The sequence below is a fragment of the Rhamphochromis longiceps genome, linkage group LG23 (genome assembly GCF_057381845.1).
Source record: "Rhamphochromis longiceps isolate RC_006_pf linkage group LG23, R_longiceps_female_GT1.1, whole genome shotgun sequence".
Classification (NCBI taxonomy): domain Eukaryota; kingdom Metazoa; phylum Chordata; class Actinopteri; order Cichliformes; family Cichlidae; genus Rhamphochromis; species Rhamphochromis longiceps.
In genome coordinates this window covers 7,037,550-7,057,165 of record NC_140578.1, presented here as the reverse complement: position 1 = coordinate 7,057,165, position 19,616 = coordinate 7,037,550, and the positions used below count along the sequence as shown (strand labels likewise).

General features: G+C 38.0%; 1 protein-coding gene across 5 annotated transcripts in view; it reads right to left on the bottom strand.

Annotated features, from left to right (window-relative positions):
- suco (SUN domain containing ossification factor) overlaps positions 1 to 19,616 on the bottom strand; it is a 42,496-nt gene that overhangs the window by 20,384 nt on the left and 2,496 nt on the right. For all 5 annotated transcript variants that reach the window (XM_085397622.1, XM_085397623.1, XM_085397624.1 and 2 more), the window contains exons 2-3: positions 2,499 to 2,613; positions 617 to 718 (exon numbers count right to left, since the gene is read on the bottom strand). In XM_085397622.1, the coding sequence (XP_085253748.1) occupies positions 617 to 718; positions 2,499 to 2,613 (217 nt within the window). The remainder of the gene's footprint in view (positions 1 to 616; positions 719 to 2,498; positions 2,614 to 19,616) is intronic.

Sequence of the window (19,616 nt, the reverse complement as noted above, 5' to 3'; positions counted from 1 at the left end):
TATATATATATATATATATATATATATATATATATATATATATATATATATATATATATATATATATATATATATATATATATATATATATATATATATATATATATAAGTTTCATGCATCGGTTAAAACACTTGACTCCAGCTACATGACGCGCAGCTGGAAACACTTCACGCAAGTCGAGCTGCCCGAGATTCACAGAATTTACAGAAAATGTTAAATTTTTGTGATTTATATAGTTATCGGACGATAGATGTATTATATCGGGATATGAGGTTTTGATCATATCGCACAGCCCTATTTCTGATGCAATTTAACTGCTCACCTAGATCAGTGCCATCAGATTAAGATCAACATTATTTATCATTTTCCTTTTCCAGTTCATGTGTTTGTGTCCCACATACATAATATACTTTTAAGAGTTTATGGTGCACACTTAAAAGCTGAGCTCTGCCTCACACTCCACCTTTAAGGTATTTACAACCTCAATTTCCCTTTTTATATTGACACTTTTTCTTTCTTTTTTTTTTTAAAGCCTGCCTTAGTATCCTGTTCACTGTAACTTAACTTTTTGAGCGATACTCTGGAAAACTTCCAATAACTGATGTGTCTTTTTACCTCTTCATGGTGTATGCTCTGTTTTTGTAGTTTCTCTCGTGCTGCTCTCTCGGTTTCTAGCCCCATATCGTATGATGTGTGTGTCTTCCACTCTTCCACCACCTAGGAGAAAATGAATAATAAGAACACAGGATAAGAAATACAAGTTAATGACATTACTGGCATTGTTACTAGATTGAGTTTTATTCTAAAAATTAGTTTTTTTGTATGTAAAAATGTCAAAAGCAAAAGGTCTTTCCACCTCCTGATGTGAAAAAGCCTTTTGTCGATGGACAAAGGCAACATTATAAGGCTAATGACTGACTGCCAGGGCTGCTGGCAGAGCTGTTTGTTGTTGGACCTCAAACAATGATTCTTTTTCTTCTGTGCCCACAAATGCATACCAAAACTCATTCACTTCCCCAAATTATCATTCATTTCTGATACTCACTGACACATGAATACAGAGAAGCATTTCAAATGTTTTTAAAAGTGAGGCGATCTACAATTTTCCTCGTCCTACTTCGAATGGCTGCAATGACATCGACACACTTTGTATGAACTACTTTCAGTTTAGACAATATTTAGCCATGAAAGCCTGAGAAAACATGTAGCGCTTTGAACCCATAGGGCAGGTCCTAACCTAAATCACATCAACCTCTATGACTGATTCTGCAGAGCAGACCAGGTTCTGACTGCGTGTAACTGGGCTGGTTACTCAGCTTTGTGAGTAACCATTTACCTGGATTTGGTTCCACTTTTTGTCTATTTTTTTCTCTCCAAAATGCAGTGTCATAACCATCGATTATTGTCTGCCAACTACTCAGATTGTCATTTTATTAATCTTATCAACATTTGATGGTGGCAGATGGAACAGGAAGTCTTGGCCTGGATAGCCACTGACTACACTTTGGATAGTCTCAGGAAGCTATTTTTTAATGTGTTCCCAGATAAAGTCTTCTGGTTCTCTTTGTGCTTGTTAAGTCTGATGTAATTAGCTATTTTCAGATCCAAATACTCTTTTGTTTGCCTTAAGCAAAGATGTTCAGAGGTACCATTCATGTTTAAAAACAGCCCAGATTCACTAAACTCCATTAAAGTGATCAGCTGAGCCGTTCTTCCAGATGTTAGAAGGTATTGGTAAGCTATAGTTACCTAGTTGATGTATAAAGATGGGTTGTGATTGATGTAAAGAAGAAAAAAGTAAATACTAGAAAGATTTTGGAGGGTTTTACACTAGTTGACACATTTATCTGCCACTCAACAGCTAGCTGGGTATCTTTAGGCTATTATAAACATCGCAACACTGGCAAAGTATTAATTGAAATACAGCACTTGTGAGCCATCAGATCACAGGAAGAAGATAAAGAAAATAGGCAATAAAAGCTCAGAGTGTCTGATATGATCCTACCCAAAAATATATATAATTATTAATTGCTGGAGGGATACTTCGAAAATGCCCCCTAACCTTATTTGTAAAACAGGAATTTTAGTTGGGCAGACAGTGATCCACTTCTGACGGACCAACATATTGGTCTCCAGGATATCAGTGAGTTTTTAAGCACTTAAGCACTTAAAGGTGTACTCCATTTAAACACTGCTAATTGAAGACTTTCCTACTCAGAACAGCAGGTCACTGAAATAACAAGAACCTTAGCCAAAAAAGAAGGGCCTTGGAGCGCAAAACTGGATCAATAGGTGCCAACTTAGCAAACACACCAGCCCATTTTTCGTCAACGTTTACTGGGTCACTAAAGTTCATGACCCAACTCCCACAGGTAGAACTTGGTGTTAAGATGACCGTTTCTGTTTTTCACATTAAGAACGATTATACAGGTCTCCAAATTGTAATCTGTTACAGTCAAAAGCTGAGATACATGAAAAGGCCAGAACTTCTACACACCTTGTTTTGCGTGGAGTCCTGCTCCTGCTCGAGGCCATCAGGATCTTTCTCCTGTCGAGGCTGACCTGAGCCAGACAAGCTCTGCTCTGAACAATAGACATGTTGACTAGGGTACCTGAAAGACAAACAAGAGAAGATTTGTTAGAACATTTATAAGCCTTTATACACACACACACACACACACACACACACACACACACACACACACACACACACACACACACACACACACACACACACATTTAAAAAACAAACAAACAAACAAAACAAGGATTACTATAGAAATACTTAGGCTAGCCTAAGTAGCCTTGGGGGAAAGAGCCACTCACACAGTTAATTAAAGCACTGACTATAGGAGAACAAAGAAAGCTTCAAGTACAGGAGAGCAAAAGTAGAGATTCAAAACAAGGGCTAAAACCAAAGGAAGGAGTCCACATTAAGTTACAAGGAGAGAGAGACAGGAACAGAATTGCATGAACAAAACAGGGTAAACCAAATTCCTTTTGTCATGTGTATTCTTATAAGCTGCTCAAGGCAAACTATTTTCTTTGATTCAAATTTGGCTTAGGATATTGCTGTAATTCTTTTAGCCATCTGAAAGTCAAGTGAAAAAAAAAAGTGTAGCCTGAGCACTTTCTGCACTGCTTCTTCATGTATCTTGTTGTCAAACTACTAATGCCTATCAATTTAAACACGCAGGTGTTCTACACCAGCTGTTCTGAAAATTTCGCTAATTCGTAGCTCTTAATGGTGTCGCATTAAATCACCGACTGTGAGGAGAATAAAAGTACTTTTACTGAATTGACAAAGTTGCAAAGACACACACTATTGTGGTTTTTGTTTTGTTTTTTTAAATTACACAAGTTTCATACTTCAGGTGAAATGAGCATTTTGTGAGATATTGAGATTCCCATGACTCGCGGTTATGTTCACCAACTTCCACCAACCTGCAGCGTGTTCAAACTCACATAATCTCAAAAATTACTGGGGTGGGGTGTGTGTGTGCGCGTGCGAGTGGTGGTGGGGGGGCACGTTAACCTTATATCAAATGAATGTCAACTTCAACAGTAAGTTAATAAAAAGGAGATCAAACAAGGATGGAAAGGTTATGAAACCACAAGACCAGAGCTAATAAAAGGCAAACAAAGCAAGAGACCGAACAAAGAAACAAGGCAGGGAGGCAGGAAAGATAGGCACAACTGTTTCTCAGTTATTACTATATTAGTGGAGTAGAAATGAAAAGCAAAATGAAACAAGAGGTAGGTCTCAACTGTGTTAACAAGTTAACTTAAGCCATCTGTCAGTTAGTTGATATTATAACAGGGTGAACAAGTTAGTCAGCATACAGACTTTGAGCCATTCATTTGGCTTATAGATTTAGTTAAACTGAATGGCTTTAGCTTTAAAGAAAGAACTCACACATTTGGGAAGCAAAACAGAAAACTTAAACTGATTAAATAATTTAGTTCACGTCGGTGAAAAATCAACAAACCGTGTCAAAGCTTCCAATGTAAGAAACCACAATATGGAAACTGCCTGCTCATTTAAACTAGAGCTCATGTGCACTTATGAAAGTAAACATACAAAGCTCAAACCTGAAGCATAAAAAACACCCATCAGTAACTGTTGCACAGACAGACAGAAAGACACAACTCTACTCGCAAGTGCCATGTGATCCTCAGGCTGAAACAGTTAGCCTTGAGTGCTCAAATGTCAGGAGAGAGCGAAGCACATGGACAATCATGTGAGCGCTCTGTCAGCCTGGCTGTCAGGAGTAAGGAGATGCACAGTGAGCAACATACGCAATCACTGACAGACAAGCATCTGTGCAAGTCAGTGTCCTGTCACTCAGAGAGCCCTGCCATCCGTATATTCTATGTTTGAAGAGACTAAATAGACAAGACCAAAAAAAAAACAAAAAAACAAAACAAAAAAAACATGAGAAGAACATCTTTTGAAAGCTTTGACCCCTCTAATATAATCATCTCGGGCACAGACATTCACCAAACCTTCTGTTTAGGAAGGTCAGGCAATAAGAAGCTGGCTTAAAGGGATGGTTAAATTAGATTGTTTCTCTTTCAGATATTAGAGAAACTGAGGTCTAGTGTCTTTGGTGGCAGGCCCGATATCATCAGGCGATATATGCTTTTTGCTGATTTATCAGTAACAGCATTCATCAAGTGTACACAAACACTTGATGCAGCAAAAACACAATCAGCAGATCTGAGCAGAGTTGGGCAGAGTGTAAATAATTACATAAATCTAAGGGAAATCTGTTCATGCTTTATGGTGATCGACTGAATTCTCACTTTAAAAGTGAACAAAATAAATCAATAAAAAAAAATTAACAAACCCACAATCAAATATCATTATCACATCAGTATAATAATAAAAATAATATCATTAAAAACAAATGCTATAGTCAGTCAGGCTCTACTGATGGGATTCACCAAGCCCCAGTATAACACGGCTGATGCCAACATTTGGTGATTTGATAAAGTGCTTTTTTTCCCCCCCATATAACTGAATAACATGTTATCTACAAGTCCTTACAAAAATAAATGCAACAAATTTAAAAGGGGATCAATTTAGTAATACAACAAAGCCATTGTTAATAAAGATGACTCAGTTTATTACAAAATGAATCACAGCCCAGTCTATGGTTTTACCCCAGTATATATATTGGGCAGAGGAGCAAAGTGTTATATCTGTGCCAGAGCTCAATTCTAAAGAGTATTAAACTCTAAAACCGAGGAATTAAATTTACTATTGGTTTAGAAACAGGTTGCTACAGAAGCATATTTTAACCACATTTGTTAATTGTCATTTCATTTATTCAAGTACTACAGACATCTTATCTTGTTAAACAGAAAAATTTATAGATCGCTCTTAAATTAAAGTCATACAGACTCATCGACTCTTTTGTATGTGGATTGTTCATGCTTACAAGCATAGCCATCTCCAAGCCAGCAAAAACCCTGACACAGCTGTCAAAATGAAATGATGAAATATGTGCACGAACGTATATGTGTTAACACCTCGTAGTGTAAGCGTTCCCCCAAAGGTGATAAAATGAGCCACAAAGCCAGAGGGGGAACCCTAAGAGCCAATCACTAGACAGACACTAAGGAGTAAATATGGAGCACAAGCTAATGTATCTTCCTGACTAAACTTAGATCCATAGCTTTAAGCTATTTTGTGTTGTGTTTCAAATGTCTCCTGTGACCCCTTATAACTCAAACACACATGAATGTAAAGGGAAGACCTCGCCCATTCAGTGACGTCACGATATTATGTAACAGACCATTAGCATATCTTGAGGTCAGCGTGGCATCCATGTATGCAACAGGGATGATTAATGGTTTTATCCTAAAATACTTTTAACTTCAATTTTAAACAAACATGAACGTTCATGAAAATATTGATTCGTTACCTAATAATCACGTGCTGACTAAAGAGCAGAAAAATCATTAAAACACATGTTTAGTCAAGTCAGAGCTACTCCATGCCTTCAAAAGCTAAACCAGTGTTTCACACACAGACACATGAATCATAGATGCCCACACAGTCAAATACAGACTCTTTACCCTAATATCAAAAAGGAACAAAATGTACTCAAAAATCTTCTGAAAAAACAAAAATTCCAGGAAAATCCATGCCATGTGCCTGACACCAACATGCCAATTCATTTTATTTTGGATTATAATAGACTTCTGTTAAACTTTTCAGGCTACAGCCACCTCAAATCGCTTACCAGGTCCTTGCCTGCAAAACTCTTCCATACTCTTTGCAGTGATGGTTTTTGTTCCCTTATTTCTCTTCCTGTACATAGTCGTAAAGCTTGTAGTGCAAGCTTTTCCTAAACCAATCAACTGTTGCATTGCAGATCTATTGAATCACATGTGTGTCGAGTCAAGGAAATAATCTGACCAGTAAAGCAGAATCAATAATGGCATTGCTAACAATCAGTGAAAACACATCACGTCAACATGCAACAGCTGTGCTGTGCAGCTTCCTTTTGGTTGCTTCCACCTTTTTAGTCTTCGTGACTTATCCAAAAATCATTTATAACTTGAAAGTGCATGCGTGGCCTGGAATTACACAGAGACAAGCAGTCGATCATGAGACGGAAGATAAAAGAGGTTGTGTCTGAGTTAAGAGTCTGAAAGAAAACAAACAATCAATATAGCAAAAATAGGAGTAAGATGAAGTAATAATGTTATTTTCACTTTCCCTCTATGCATGTATTACACCAATTCAGAAGCTGAAATACAGTGCAAACCCATCAATTTAACATAAATTTTAAATGTGCATCTCACACCAACTGTACTTTTATTGTTATAGAGGAAATAGAATAAGTGACAGGTACCAGATAATTTTGGAGTCTGAGCTGTCTTTTTAAAACAAGATCCTGTGTGGTTTTGGTCAGAAACCTTTAGCTATAAGACGCCTGCAGCTTTGTCCTGTGATTTCTTGACTCTGCATGATCTGCTTACGTAAAGCCGTTCTACAACTGCCACAAAGCCTTAGAATAATTTCAAATTTTGCAAAGATCGGACATCCTCTGGATACTTTGCCAAGTTCTGATATGATTATTTCCTTATTTTTGCCTGATGAAACCTAGACTTTTTCACTTTCAAGTTTCAGATAAAGGCCAATAAGGTCAAATGGAAAAAGTAAAAAAGGTGACTTCAGAAGTGACTTTGCAGCTGCTGCTTCTGTGCAAAGCATGCTCAGTGATGCATCAACTAAACACATCAACTAAACACTGCTTGTTATCATTTTTTAAAGCTATCATTCAATCTCTCAGATAAGCGCCCTTGTGTAAAATGCAGATGGGTGACAAACAGATCTCACAGTACAGTACACGTCTGTATAAACTTCCTTGATCATGAATGCAAATCTCACAATCATCCCCAATGTGACTCACTGGGAAAATGTTTAAAGGGAAACTTGCAAAGTCATAAATGTGTCTAATCAAATGAAAAACATTCAAATACAAAGATTAATAAATAACCTCAATTCCCCCCCAAAAGTGGGACACTGTGTAAAAGGCAGGTAAACATTTGCTAAGTTTTCTAAGTTCAATTGTGAATAAAATATGGGTTTACAATATTTACAGATGATTGCGTTCCTTTTTTAGCTTTACAGTGTTCTGCTTTTTGAATTGGGGTTGTATACGGAGCAATTCAAGAGGACAAAAATATGCTGTTTGTACTGAGACATTTAAACCCAAACCAAAATGTCAAACAAGTGGGAGGCACGGTTGGCCTGGCTCCATTCATTCATGGGGATGATGCAGAAAGACCTCAGTGTTGACATTTCTTCCAAAGGTAAGGAGGCAAGGCTGGTGAAGAGAGGAGGAAAAACAAACAAAAAAACCCCCCAAAAACCTCAAACCAAAACAAAAACAGATAAAATATAACTAAATAAAAACAAAAAAGAGGAGCCGATGTGAGAGTATCAGCTTTGGGGGTATACTGTGACCTACTTTTTAAAATTCAAAAGTGTATGCAACAGTGGGAGGGGGAACATAGTACCCACAAGTGAAGAAGTGGGGAGAACACTGCAACACACTGTATGGCATTTATTACATACCAGTAGTGGGTTAACCTCAAGAAGGACGAGCATGAGTCAGCAGTCGGCAGAGTCTTCCCCATTCTGCTTCTCTTCTTGTTTCCTGACCGAACTCATACGGTCCTAGGATTTTCAGTAAGTCTTTTGCCTTTTGCATATTAGTCTCTAAAAGCAAGAAATATTCCTAATAATGATGAAGATAACACTTTATAGCCAGATGCACAGAGAGGGAATAGCTACATGTCTGTGCTGGTTCCGAGCACACAAATCCCCTGATATTTCCTGTTGGCTTTAGGCGCATTCAGAATCGGGAGACATGATTCAGCCTCATCGAATCAACTGTACTATACTAACTGACTGGGTTGACACAGGAGACAAAACTGCAGAGGCAACAAAGCGAGAACTGTTTAATCTGCCGACAACAAGTCTAATTTTATCACCAGCTGCACGGCATGCAAAGTGCCCTCTGATCTCTTGTCACGCAGGAAGTTTTCCTTCTGTCTTAAAGATTTTAGACATATTGATGTACGCCTATGACCTTTCTCCTCTTTCACCAATTAGTTTTTTTTTTTTTAAATGAAATATCAATAACATATACAAAAGGTCATCATCCTGCCCTGTCATACAAACTGATCTTGGTCCCAACATGACACTGCAGCACATGTAGCCTTCAACGTCAGTCACAGGAGATTAGTTGCCGTCTTTCGATTTCCTGACCTAAATCTCTGACCAGCTTGTTGCTCTCCATTACATAAACTCTCCCTGACACACATATTCATTTTAAATAACCAACAGCATGTGATAAGTTTAGAAATCCATTAAAGAAAAACTTTCTATTTTGACACAAACAACAAGTTAAAAGGAGAAATGTCAAATAAGGTTAAATTACTCAAATTACTATGGTTTTAAATTCATAATAAAGAGCAGAGTGAATACTACATTATTTGTCCTGTGTCCACAGGGAAAGGAGAGTCTTGTGATGTTCACATTATTCCAGATATGAGGGGAGTTGCTGGCTGGAGTGAGTTAAGAAGGAAAACCATGTCAATAACAGCTTAAACTTGAGTTCAACTTTTCTCTTTAAATTTGACTGTAAAGCCAACCCAGCCTAACCACACACAGAATTTTAAAAAACGAACAAACAAGAAATTCAAAAATCCCAATTGCTGAGGATTTATTTTCCTTAGCCACAGAAATTGACAGAAAGACACACAATGTTTTACTTTCACACTGAATAGAGACAGGAACATGGGAGAGGTAAAAGAGCTGAGGAGAGAATCCAGGATCCACGTGGCCAGAGGTGGATTATGGGGCGTGGAGATGTGCCAGGGCTTGCCTGGAAAAGTAGGCCAGAGCATCTGCCAAGCAGACAAAAACATGCCGTCACTGTTTGGAGGAAAACAGAGGGCAGTGCCTAAAGCTCGGCCTTAAGAGGACTGACCATGTTTGCGTGTGCAAGTTGGAGTCTGTGTGCACGCCAGTTTTGCTCCACATTGAAGCATGAAATAACGGACAACAGCAGTTTGTTCTAAAGCTTGCTGATCCTCCATAATCCTCTTCACTGATACATCCTCGTAGCCACCAGGACAGAGCGGCTGAACTGGAAAACTGCTCGCTTCCCAACTCAGAGAGTTCTTAACCAGGGTCTAGCTGCAGCACATTGCTGGTATAAGCAGGTGTTCTGGCCTGGTTTATTGACCGCTGGTGAAGTACATCAGGGATCTTCAAGATTTTTCATTTTCAAGCACTACATGGTCATGCACTAGTTTACACAGCTCCTTGTTCACATGATTCAGCCTTGAGAGCTCCGAGAGTTCCTTATCACTCTCGTCACGCAACGAGAGTGATAAAATTCTTTATCAAAGATAATAAAGAATTTTCCTCACCGCTGACCGCAAAATTCTTAATTTGCTTTTTAAAATACTGAATCTCCCTTTTCTGATTATCTCCAGTCTCATGTCAGCCTTTTTATAGTCTTTATGCAGACTACATTTTCTTTTTAAATCTTTTGATAATCATTTCATCTTTTTCCTCATCTGCGATCATCAAACTTGCCATGCAATTTAACCTTTCCATGAAAAACCATGTCAAAATTTGTACCCTATTTTGTCACCTATAAGGTGACTGATAACTATCACTGAATGCATTTTTCCCCTCTATATTCAACACTTGTCAAATGCTCATGTTTACTACCTAGTGCTGCAGACGCATTAACCTGTAAACATTAGCAATGCTGCATTTTTCTTACTGCCTTCCTCCGCTTGGAGTGACCCAAGTTACTGTAATGGGGTTTGAGTACTGGGTTCATTTGCCTAAGTGCTATAATGCTATGTGCTGACTTGACGTTTTGGAGGAGTAGAGGCACTGCAATATACTTCAGCCATTAAGAATAACTAGCCCTGCCTTCTGACACAAAGATACAGGCCTGTACTTATCAAGCATCAGATCAGATCAGAAAGCAGTCACACCTGACTCAGAGGGTGTTGCTTCATTTACTTACTTGCCTAATTTTTGCTTACAGGTTGAAATATCTCAGTCTTTTCCTTAGAATCAAAGTGGAGTTCGCAGCTGTCCTAATCTGTCAGGATTTCCCAGTAGCTGGAAAGTAAAAGGAAAAAAAGTCTGTGCAACAACTAAGTGAACAGAAGATTAAATTAAAGGACAAATTGGAAAAAAAAAATCCCTGTCAGACTAATTGCACAAAAGCTTTAACGCAACTAATGGATAGATAGAAAAGGTGAAGGTTAAGCGTCTGTTAACAGCTAACGAGGGATCAACCAATTTAAATCGTAAAACTGCTTTATGATAACCCAACTAAGTGTGGAACAAAATAATACTGAGGAAGTTGCAACAGTAAATAATGGAGTCTAATGGACCATTTAGAGCTAGTTTTGAAGGAGCAGAGCACCAGTTAGGTTATCTGGTCAATGGGCTATGAGTTTGTTTCGGCAATGTGTCCATCATTAACCAAGCCACAATTCACAAATTTATTAATGGCTACACCTCATCAAATATTAGTCAGACTATAATCAAGTGTACACGCAATAAACACATGATGGGTCCTCACCCAAAGTGTGCTCTAAGGCAGCGGTCCCCGACCCCCGGGCCTCGGACCGGTACCGGTCCGTGAGTCGTTTGGTACCGGGCCGTGAGAGTTGAGGCTCAGGTGTGAAATGTATAGTTTTCAGGGTTTTTTAAATCAGTTTTCAGCATTATTTGGTTATCGTTTTTATCGTTAACTCTGTTTTCCTCGGTCTTTTCATGTGTGTTATGAATAAATCTATTTTTCGGTACCGGTACTAGTTTTATTTTGTTGTATTTATCTGCGACACCTTAAAGGCCAGTCTGTGAAAATATTGTTGTCATAAACCGATCCGTGGCGCCAAAAAAAGTTGGGGACCGCTGCTCTAAGGTCAAGGCCACATCAGTCATTTTACAGGCACTTATCCATTTTCACAAGAAATACTGCCTTTCCTTGAGTACTTGTCAGATCTTAGTGTCTTAACTTAAAACGGTGTCCCAAGGTCAACAACAAGGTGACATCTGTGATTTTATAGCTAATATAATGAGAACTTTGATTAATCGGGTACCAGATGAAACGCATCATCAGTGACGTTCTGGTTAAGTTTTAATCATATGTGCCACTTTTATTATTCAATTAACTGCATTTATTTGAAAGCTGTCTGATACGAAAACGGACGCTGAGCCAAAATTTGCATGTCACAAATGAATATTTAAACTGTATTAAAGCTCAGAGTGATAAAGCTTTTATTCTGCATCCCTTAAAACAGACGTCAGACTTTAACGTGTACGTGACAGTTTGTTACATAACGCCAAAACCTCATCCTGTTCCTTCTCAATATCACATAATTACAATTTAATAACACACTTGAGTAGACTTTAGATCCTGAAAGGACACATACGCTTATAATCCAAACCACTTTAAAGTATTTGTGAAACTTGTCTTTATGATTTATACGGATCACTCTGAGTATACCAGCACTGTGACGCACCTTCAACATTTACACAGGAGCCTTTATCCAGGATGTAGTTTGAATGAACAGACACACCTCTATTTGGGAGCTATCCCATGGTGCACCAAGTAGGCCAAGTCACCAGCACTGCTGCTTCTACAGGCATAATTCACTAAACCAGCCAGCAGTCTACTGATTTTATAAAAAAAAAAACCTGGGAATAAATCACAAATAAATTAATATATTTTAGAGGGGAAAAAAAAAACAAAAAAACAACATAACTGAAAAAAAAAAAAAAAAAAGACAAAAAAGTCTTAAGTTTTAGTCTTTACTTAATTTGGTAAAGCAACCAGTTTGAGGCTTTGGTGAAAATGCCTATTGACAGTGACACTTCTACATGCATGACTGCTTTTATTGTAAAACTGGTTCTTAACTTCTGATAAATGCCACTCCTATCATAAAAACAGCTAAAACTGAAACTAAAAAAAAAAAAAAAAAAGAAAAGAAAAAAAGAAGGAAGACTAAAACAGGACTCTGGAATCCAGCTGCAAATAAAATGAATCCAAAATAAAAGAGCTACAGTAAAATGCAATAACCATTTTAACACCAGTTGGATAAACATTTTAAAGTCACGCTGGCAAAGACCGTTTGCGCAAAAACACCATTGAGCACCTAATTTTAAACACATTTGCAAAGACAAAGCCAAATAAGATTTGTATTTTATTATTCAGATTTTTTTTTCACCATCATTCACGTTTCGCTTAGTTCTTCGATCTAGTAAGAAAAATAAAACTGCATAAACTGAAACAAATGCATGCAGCCCTTTGTCACATATCCAGATTGTTTAGTATGATTTTGTAGATAAAGTTATTTTTATTCATTTTTTAAATAATTCAATTAATTGTTGTTGTTTTTTTATTATTATTATCATCATCATTATCAATAAATGCAACCAGTTTCCCCTATGAACATTAAAACTTCACACTGAAAAACCTGCAGAAAATGTTTGCACTTTAGCATTCATGAACTGGATACTATAATTGTTACTGATTAAATGCCTAACCCAGGGGTTTCAAACCCAGGGCTCCAGAGTCTTATGTGGCTTTTTTGTCCATCTGGCTCCCTATAAGTCTGACACAAAACTAAATTAATATAAAAATGATCCTTTTAATTTTGCTGAAATTCAACTGCAGTGGTTAGCATGAATGCAAACACATAAACAGCTAGTCCTGAGTGCTACTAACCCAAAAAGTCAAGGAGAAAATTGGAGGATTTAACGGTGTTTTTTGGCTGCCAATGCCCTGCTCCTGCTGTGTTCCATATATGATGTATCATACATCAAAAACATACCACACTGAGTTTTGTATTATAATCAAATAGGACTAAACCTAGTAAGGGCATTTTATTTAAATTTCCACTGAATGATGATGGCTTATAAATAAATATGTCTGTCTTACTTCAGCCTCCACATTTCATAAATATGTTTATACTCATTTTTATAAGATTAAGGAACTATATGAGGCCAAGGAAAACTAATTAAAAACTGAGCTGACACCCATATTTACTGTTAAACACCACGCTTTAAAACTATTATAGCCAAAAATAAACAAATCTCTACTAGAGAAAAGATCCCATTAGCAGCAGTGACATTGTACATTACTGCAGTCGTCCCACAGAGGCTTGCCGATGAGACATCAGGACCATCGACCCAGACCAATGGGACTGAAAGATGCACTCATGTGATATAATCCAATTTGATAGGAAAAGCCACTTTGCCAGTGAGAGTTAGCATGGGTGGCTGTGGATACAACAATACATGTGCATTCTTGGCCTGCATGGATACATCAGCCAGCACAGCAGGAGAACAAAAACCCATTAAAAATTCAACTTGGCACAAAGTGTACCAAAGTGCTGCAGCGTGGTGAAACATTTACATCTGTCGTAGATGTTTCACTGCAAACTGGACCCTGTAAAAACCCAGAAGGGAGCCAGGTTTGAAAAATAAAAGACTGGAAAGTGACAAGTACTGTGATATGTTGTCTGTGAAGGTTCTCAGTCATCCAGGTCATCGTAGTCAAAGGAGCTTGCAAAGAAAAATGCTGTGATATGTTGATTTTTAATATAATAACAGCTTATCAATCAATTTGGATTCAGTAAAGTAAAGACGATTTGATGATATTCTCTTAATGTACAAGCTCCAGCAAAACATCTCTTTATCTTTAAAATTGTCTAAGCCTTGTGGGAAAAAAGGCCTCCTGCTGGGAATTGCCGACAGACACGCTTCATGCATTAGAAGACCAAACCATACCAACAAGAAAAAGGGACAGAAATGGTCCCACACACACACACACAAAACTCATGCATGAGAGCCTGTCAGTAGCAGCTAAAAGGTAAACAGTGAAGAGCAGTGAGTGAGAGGGGGAAGGGAGAAAAGAAGAAACAGAAGATTTTCACAGGGCGGAAAAAAGTAGTACCTTTCTCAAAAAGGGCAAGAAAAAGCAAAGGAAATTTATACACCAAACTTGGGAGTATTTACTGTATACAGCTATTACAAATGACCTCAGACCCATAACACAACTGAAGATAAAACACATCTTCTATGAATTATTTTAGACTTATTATATACTTAGCATATACTTTCAAATGTTGTAAATTATTTGCAGCATTAATTAGTCAGGAATCATAAACAATGTAACCACAAGAAGAAAAGGAGATCTAGTAAGAAAAGCAAGTGAAATGAATCCCCTCCCTAACCTTTACCATGCCCTTGTGTCATACAAGTAAACACATGCAGTGATATTTTATTAGTTTTCTGACGTACATCTCCACCTTTAAAACCTTTCAATCTCCACCCTCTGAATACTATTCTCCATCGCAGCAAACAGTAGTATTTTCTTTCAAACCACTGACAAAGCCTCAGGCTGTTGGCCCGTATTCAGCGCTCACTGAATGACTTCCCAGAAAATTATTATGTTTGTGAAGAAAGATTGTGCAAATACGTTCCTCCTCATATCATCAGGTCTGAGATAAAAAAAAATTAAAAAAAATTTAAAGTTACGCATATATGTATTGTGCGTCTTAAATACAACTGAGGGACATCACACTTTGAATGTGATTACTAAAATCTTTTTTAAGTGACGGAAGTGAGAGATCAAGACAAAAGCTATTTTAACATAAGCTCTGGAAAATGTCAGGAAAAAAAAAAAAAAAAAATCACGCAGTACCCAAGTCTGAAGTTGCTCTGATTGACAAGTTGACAAGTGAAGTTGGCAGATTGACAACAGCAAAACTCATTATTACAATTATTCTGGCTACCTGTAAACGATCAAAAACAAATGGACTGGTGGTTTTTAAAAGTCTAATTTCAAAGGTGATTTTTTTTGTTAATGATTCAAGTGTAAAGCAAATAAATAAAGAGATGGTGATGGGCATAGATTCATCCAGATGGTTGCAGACAGGGACAACAGAGATCCAACCAGGTGGCTTTGTGCACCTCAGGAGACCTGCATAGAAGCCATGGGGAGCACAAGAGAGCCAGCAAGTATCAGACACTCATGTCACAGAAAGCAGATCAGGTTAGAGACCACTGGAGCTTTGGAGACAACAATCAGGTGAAGGCAACCGTTAATGGACAGGTTTACCTAGATCTCACAGACCTTGTTGATTAAAAGGTTCTCTTTCCAGGCATGTTGGCTTGATCTTAACAAAGGAGAATCAAAACTGCTGTAAATGAAAGGGCTGCACATAACTTTTAACACAAGACAAGACCAACGTAAAAAACAGGGGTAAAGTCTTAATGCAGATTGCAACTGATGTGGACATTTGGGTTTTAACATGCAGCAACTCTGGGTAATGGCTAGAAAAGTTCAGGGCAGTTTTATATAAACCACATCAGACCATTTTGTCTAGCACTGCCTTGGTGGCACACTTCACAGTTGTTGACTGCTAAAAGAAAAAGTGGCAGCAGAAAGCATTAGCATACAGAGGGGTATGCAGCTGGGACATGAGAAGGCTAGAAAGCAAGAGAGTTTTATGTGCTCATCAGGCTCCATGGCCAGTGGGCAGGAACAAAGGCATGTGCTTTAGTGCCAGTCCAGCTCTGTCTCCTCACATAAAAACTAAAGCAACCAGCCCGCAGGGCAAGACCTTGGTTCAACAACAACAACACAAATTTGGACTGTGTTACTCAGCTTCTATTCTCTGGGCTTGCAGTAGAGACAAGCAGAGACAAAGTGAGATTACCTACAGCTTCCAAAAATCATGCATTCAAGCTGCGCATTTTGGCTGTGAAAAACAAACGCATTTTAAAATGATCAGTTTAAAAACAAATTCAGAAAGCAATTTATTTTATTCAATACTGACTGAAATAAACAATGATCGAGCTAAACTTCCTGGCTCTGTCCTGTTTTTGTGAAAAACAGAAGCAAGAGATGGATTGTGTAAAAGGTATGGATTAAACTCAAGAGAAAAGGCTGCGAACAATAGTGCCTGGGTTTGGTTTGTAACATGAAAAGGATGACTCCAGATTTTTCTGGCTTTTAGGTCAAATGTCATGTTTGCTGTGATTTATTTATTTATTCCCCCTCTTTAGAAACCTGTTCAGTTACATACCTCAACGTTTTAAAATCCAGCATTTGAAATCAATAGGACCTTAGCTGAGATAAACTGCCTTTTCACTCAAAAATTAAGTGAAGGGTAAGATAACAAGTTAATGGAAGCAATGAGCAGGTCTCCAGTTGGCATATTTCATGATGGAATCCCTTATGTTACAAAACAAATCTATTACTTATATATTCCTTCTTCCTACATGCATAGATTTAGCAAGTTTTGTTTTTATGTTTAAACTCAGTCATTAAAGACAGTGTAAATAGCTTACCATAAACCCCCAAATTACTGTACCAAATAGTCAGTGAGCAGGCGCAGGCAGTAGCAATGTTTGTATACACTCAACCTAGAGTCCCTAGAGTCCAACTTCTATAAAGAAGAAAAAAAACAAAATAGCACACCACTATGTAAACTTATAACCCTTAAAAGCATCTTTGCAGACCATTCTTTTTCTATTATGCAAGTTGCGTTCACATGGACAGATGAGCAGGTAACACATGTATGAGCTTATGACATTGTGCTACATTCTTTGAATCACAGACGCATCACAGTACAGCCACAAGCCAGCTGATGAAATGAGAAGCTGCGAGGGGGTGAGCTACGAGAACGCCCAGTAAGTATTATCGTCTTCTTTCAAGGCCTCCTTTGTAACCTTCCGATTTACGGTCCAACCAGCCTCCCATTTCCCAGCTGAAACAGCCAAAGCACACAAAGTTTTCACTGTGACATTTACTTACAGTTCCCAGTATGGGTGCTCTGTGACTCATGGTGCATGTGGGGAACATAAGGAGGACTGTATTATGTAACAACTACCCCCACCAAAAAGGAACTTTTACAATGTGGGCAGAACACAGTTCTTATAACAAGAATGTCCACAAGCTATATCCTGACTTCCTTCTTTGTAAGGCACTCAGAATCCCTAACAGCAAAATTTGACAGAAACTGGAGCTCACAGTGAAGAAATATGTTTTTTGTACAAACGCTCTATTAAACTTATTTCCACTTCTTTCATTTTGTTCTAGTAGCACAATACTGTATGAAAGTGCTCCAAGTAATCCTCATTAATCTTTTACTGGGCATTGGTGAAGCCCCTCAGTTTACCCACTAGACGAAACAAGCAATTTTAGCACCTCTCATTTTAAGAACACATTACACAAAAGCCAAATTCCTTCTGATTGGACGCTTCTTGAAAACACAAGGTACGAGCATCAGGTGGGTGAGATTGCAAGTTGCATTTGCTAAACGTCAGTAAATCCTCACTTTTTAACTTTGTAAAGTTAAAGCCTGAATCGGAGCATTCAGAGCAGTCTGAAGCCTGACACTCTGTCTCTTTCAGCTTATATAGAGTGAAAAGAAAATGATCTCATCTTATATTTGTTGAACTACTGCTCATTGTGAGCCGTCTATTAGGTTTTCTTCCTAGCAAAATATTTGCACTGCAAAACACAGCCTCACCCTCAGAGTTGCTCAAGGACTGGAGCTGTGAATTGGGATTCACTAGAAGCAGAAGGTAACTTAAAACCCACACAGTCCTCACTCTACAGGTGATTTAGGAAAGTAAACGGGTTGGTCTTGCATGTGTTCTCCTTCTAGGTTAGCACCAAAGCAAATGAACAAACACGTCTTTTGGCATCACAAGCAGATGCAAATAAAACGCCAAAGCACCCTAAAGCAATTTTAACTGCACTAATATAATGACATATAAAAGTCCAAGTTAACAGCACAATTAAAAAATAAATAATAAATAAATAAAAAAAAAAATCATAAAAAAAAAATCATAAAGGTCAGTAGATTAAAATTCAACACGATCAGCACACAGCCCAATTTAAATGAACATGTTCAAAAACTTTGTATGTTTTGCTGATTTTGTTAACAACTGGATGATTAACAATATCTACACTCTAATGGAATATAATAGAAAACCCCCAACTGATCACTTGGTTGCAGAGGTATCTCTTAAGTACTAATCAGGTTATATAATAATTATCTTTCTATGCCATCCTTCAGAAGGACAGAATGAGATGGTGACAATATATGCAGTAAAGGGCGTTGAGTACACACCCCAAAAATTAAATAAAGAAAACCTTTTGTGGATCTCGGGTAATTTTCCAGAATATACAACTAAGAGAAAGATGCCAATTGTCTAACAGAAGGTCAAACAAGTTCTAACAGTTTCTAACCTGGAATAATTTAATTGTGCTGTTAACTTGGACTTTTATATGTCATTATATTAGTGCAGTTAAAATTGCTTTAGGGTGCTTTGGCGTTTTATTTGCATCTGCTTGTGATGCCAAAAGACGTGTTTGTTCATTTGCTTTGGTGCTAACCTAGAAGGAGAACACATGCAAGACCAACCCGTTTACTTTCCTAAATCACCTGTAGAGTGAGGACTGTGTGGGTTTTAAGTTACCTTCTGCTTCTAATGAATCCCAATTCACAGCTTACCAAATTTCCCAGAGGAACCCACCCGAGGGATTAATAAAGTTTTATCTTATCTCTCTCTTATCTTAAATGCTGAACCACCAGACTCAGACAACATTTCTGCGCTAAAGTTAGCATCTAAATAAGAAGAAAATACATATCTGTAAGCTATCATTACAGATAATCATCCTGGACATATGCAGTTTCATGCAAACGGTGTCAAGAGCACACACACACACACACACACACACACACACACACACACACACACACACACACACACACACACACACGCGCGCACGCGCGCGCGCTCCCCTCCCCTCAATGCTGATGTCAACAGTCTGAGCTAGCTTATTGTGGGCACAGTAAGATCCCTTTTGCTGACCACACGTGAAGGGGCAGCATGACACATGCAGAACACTTTGTTGTGCTTCTCTGAGTACTGCAGCATAGAGATGTACTGCCAAGCAGCTTTAAAACACCCTATAAAAACAGGCAACAATTCAACCACAAACACACACACAAAGAAATAAAATAAAAG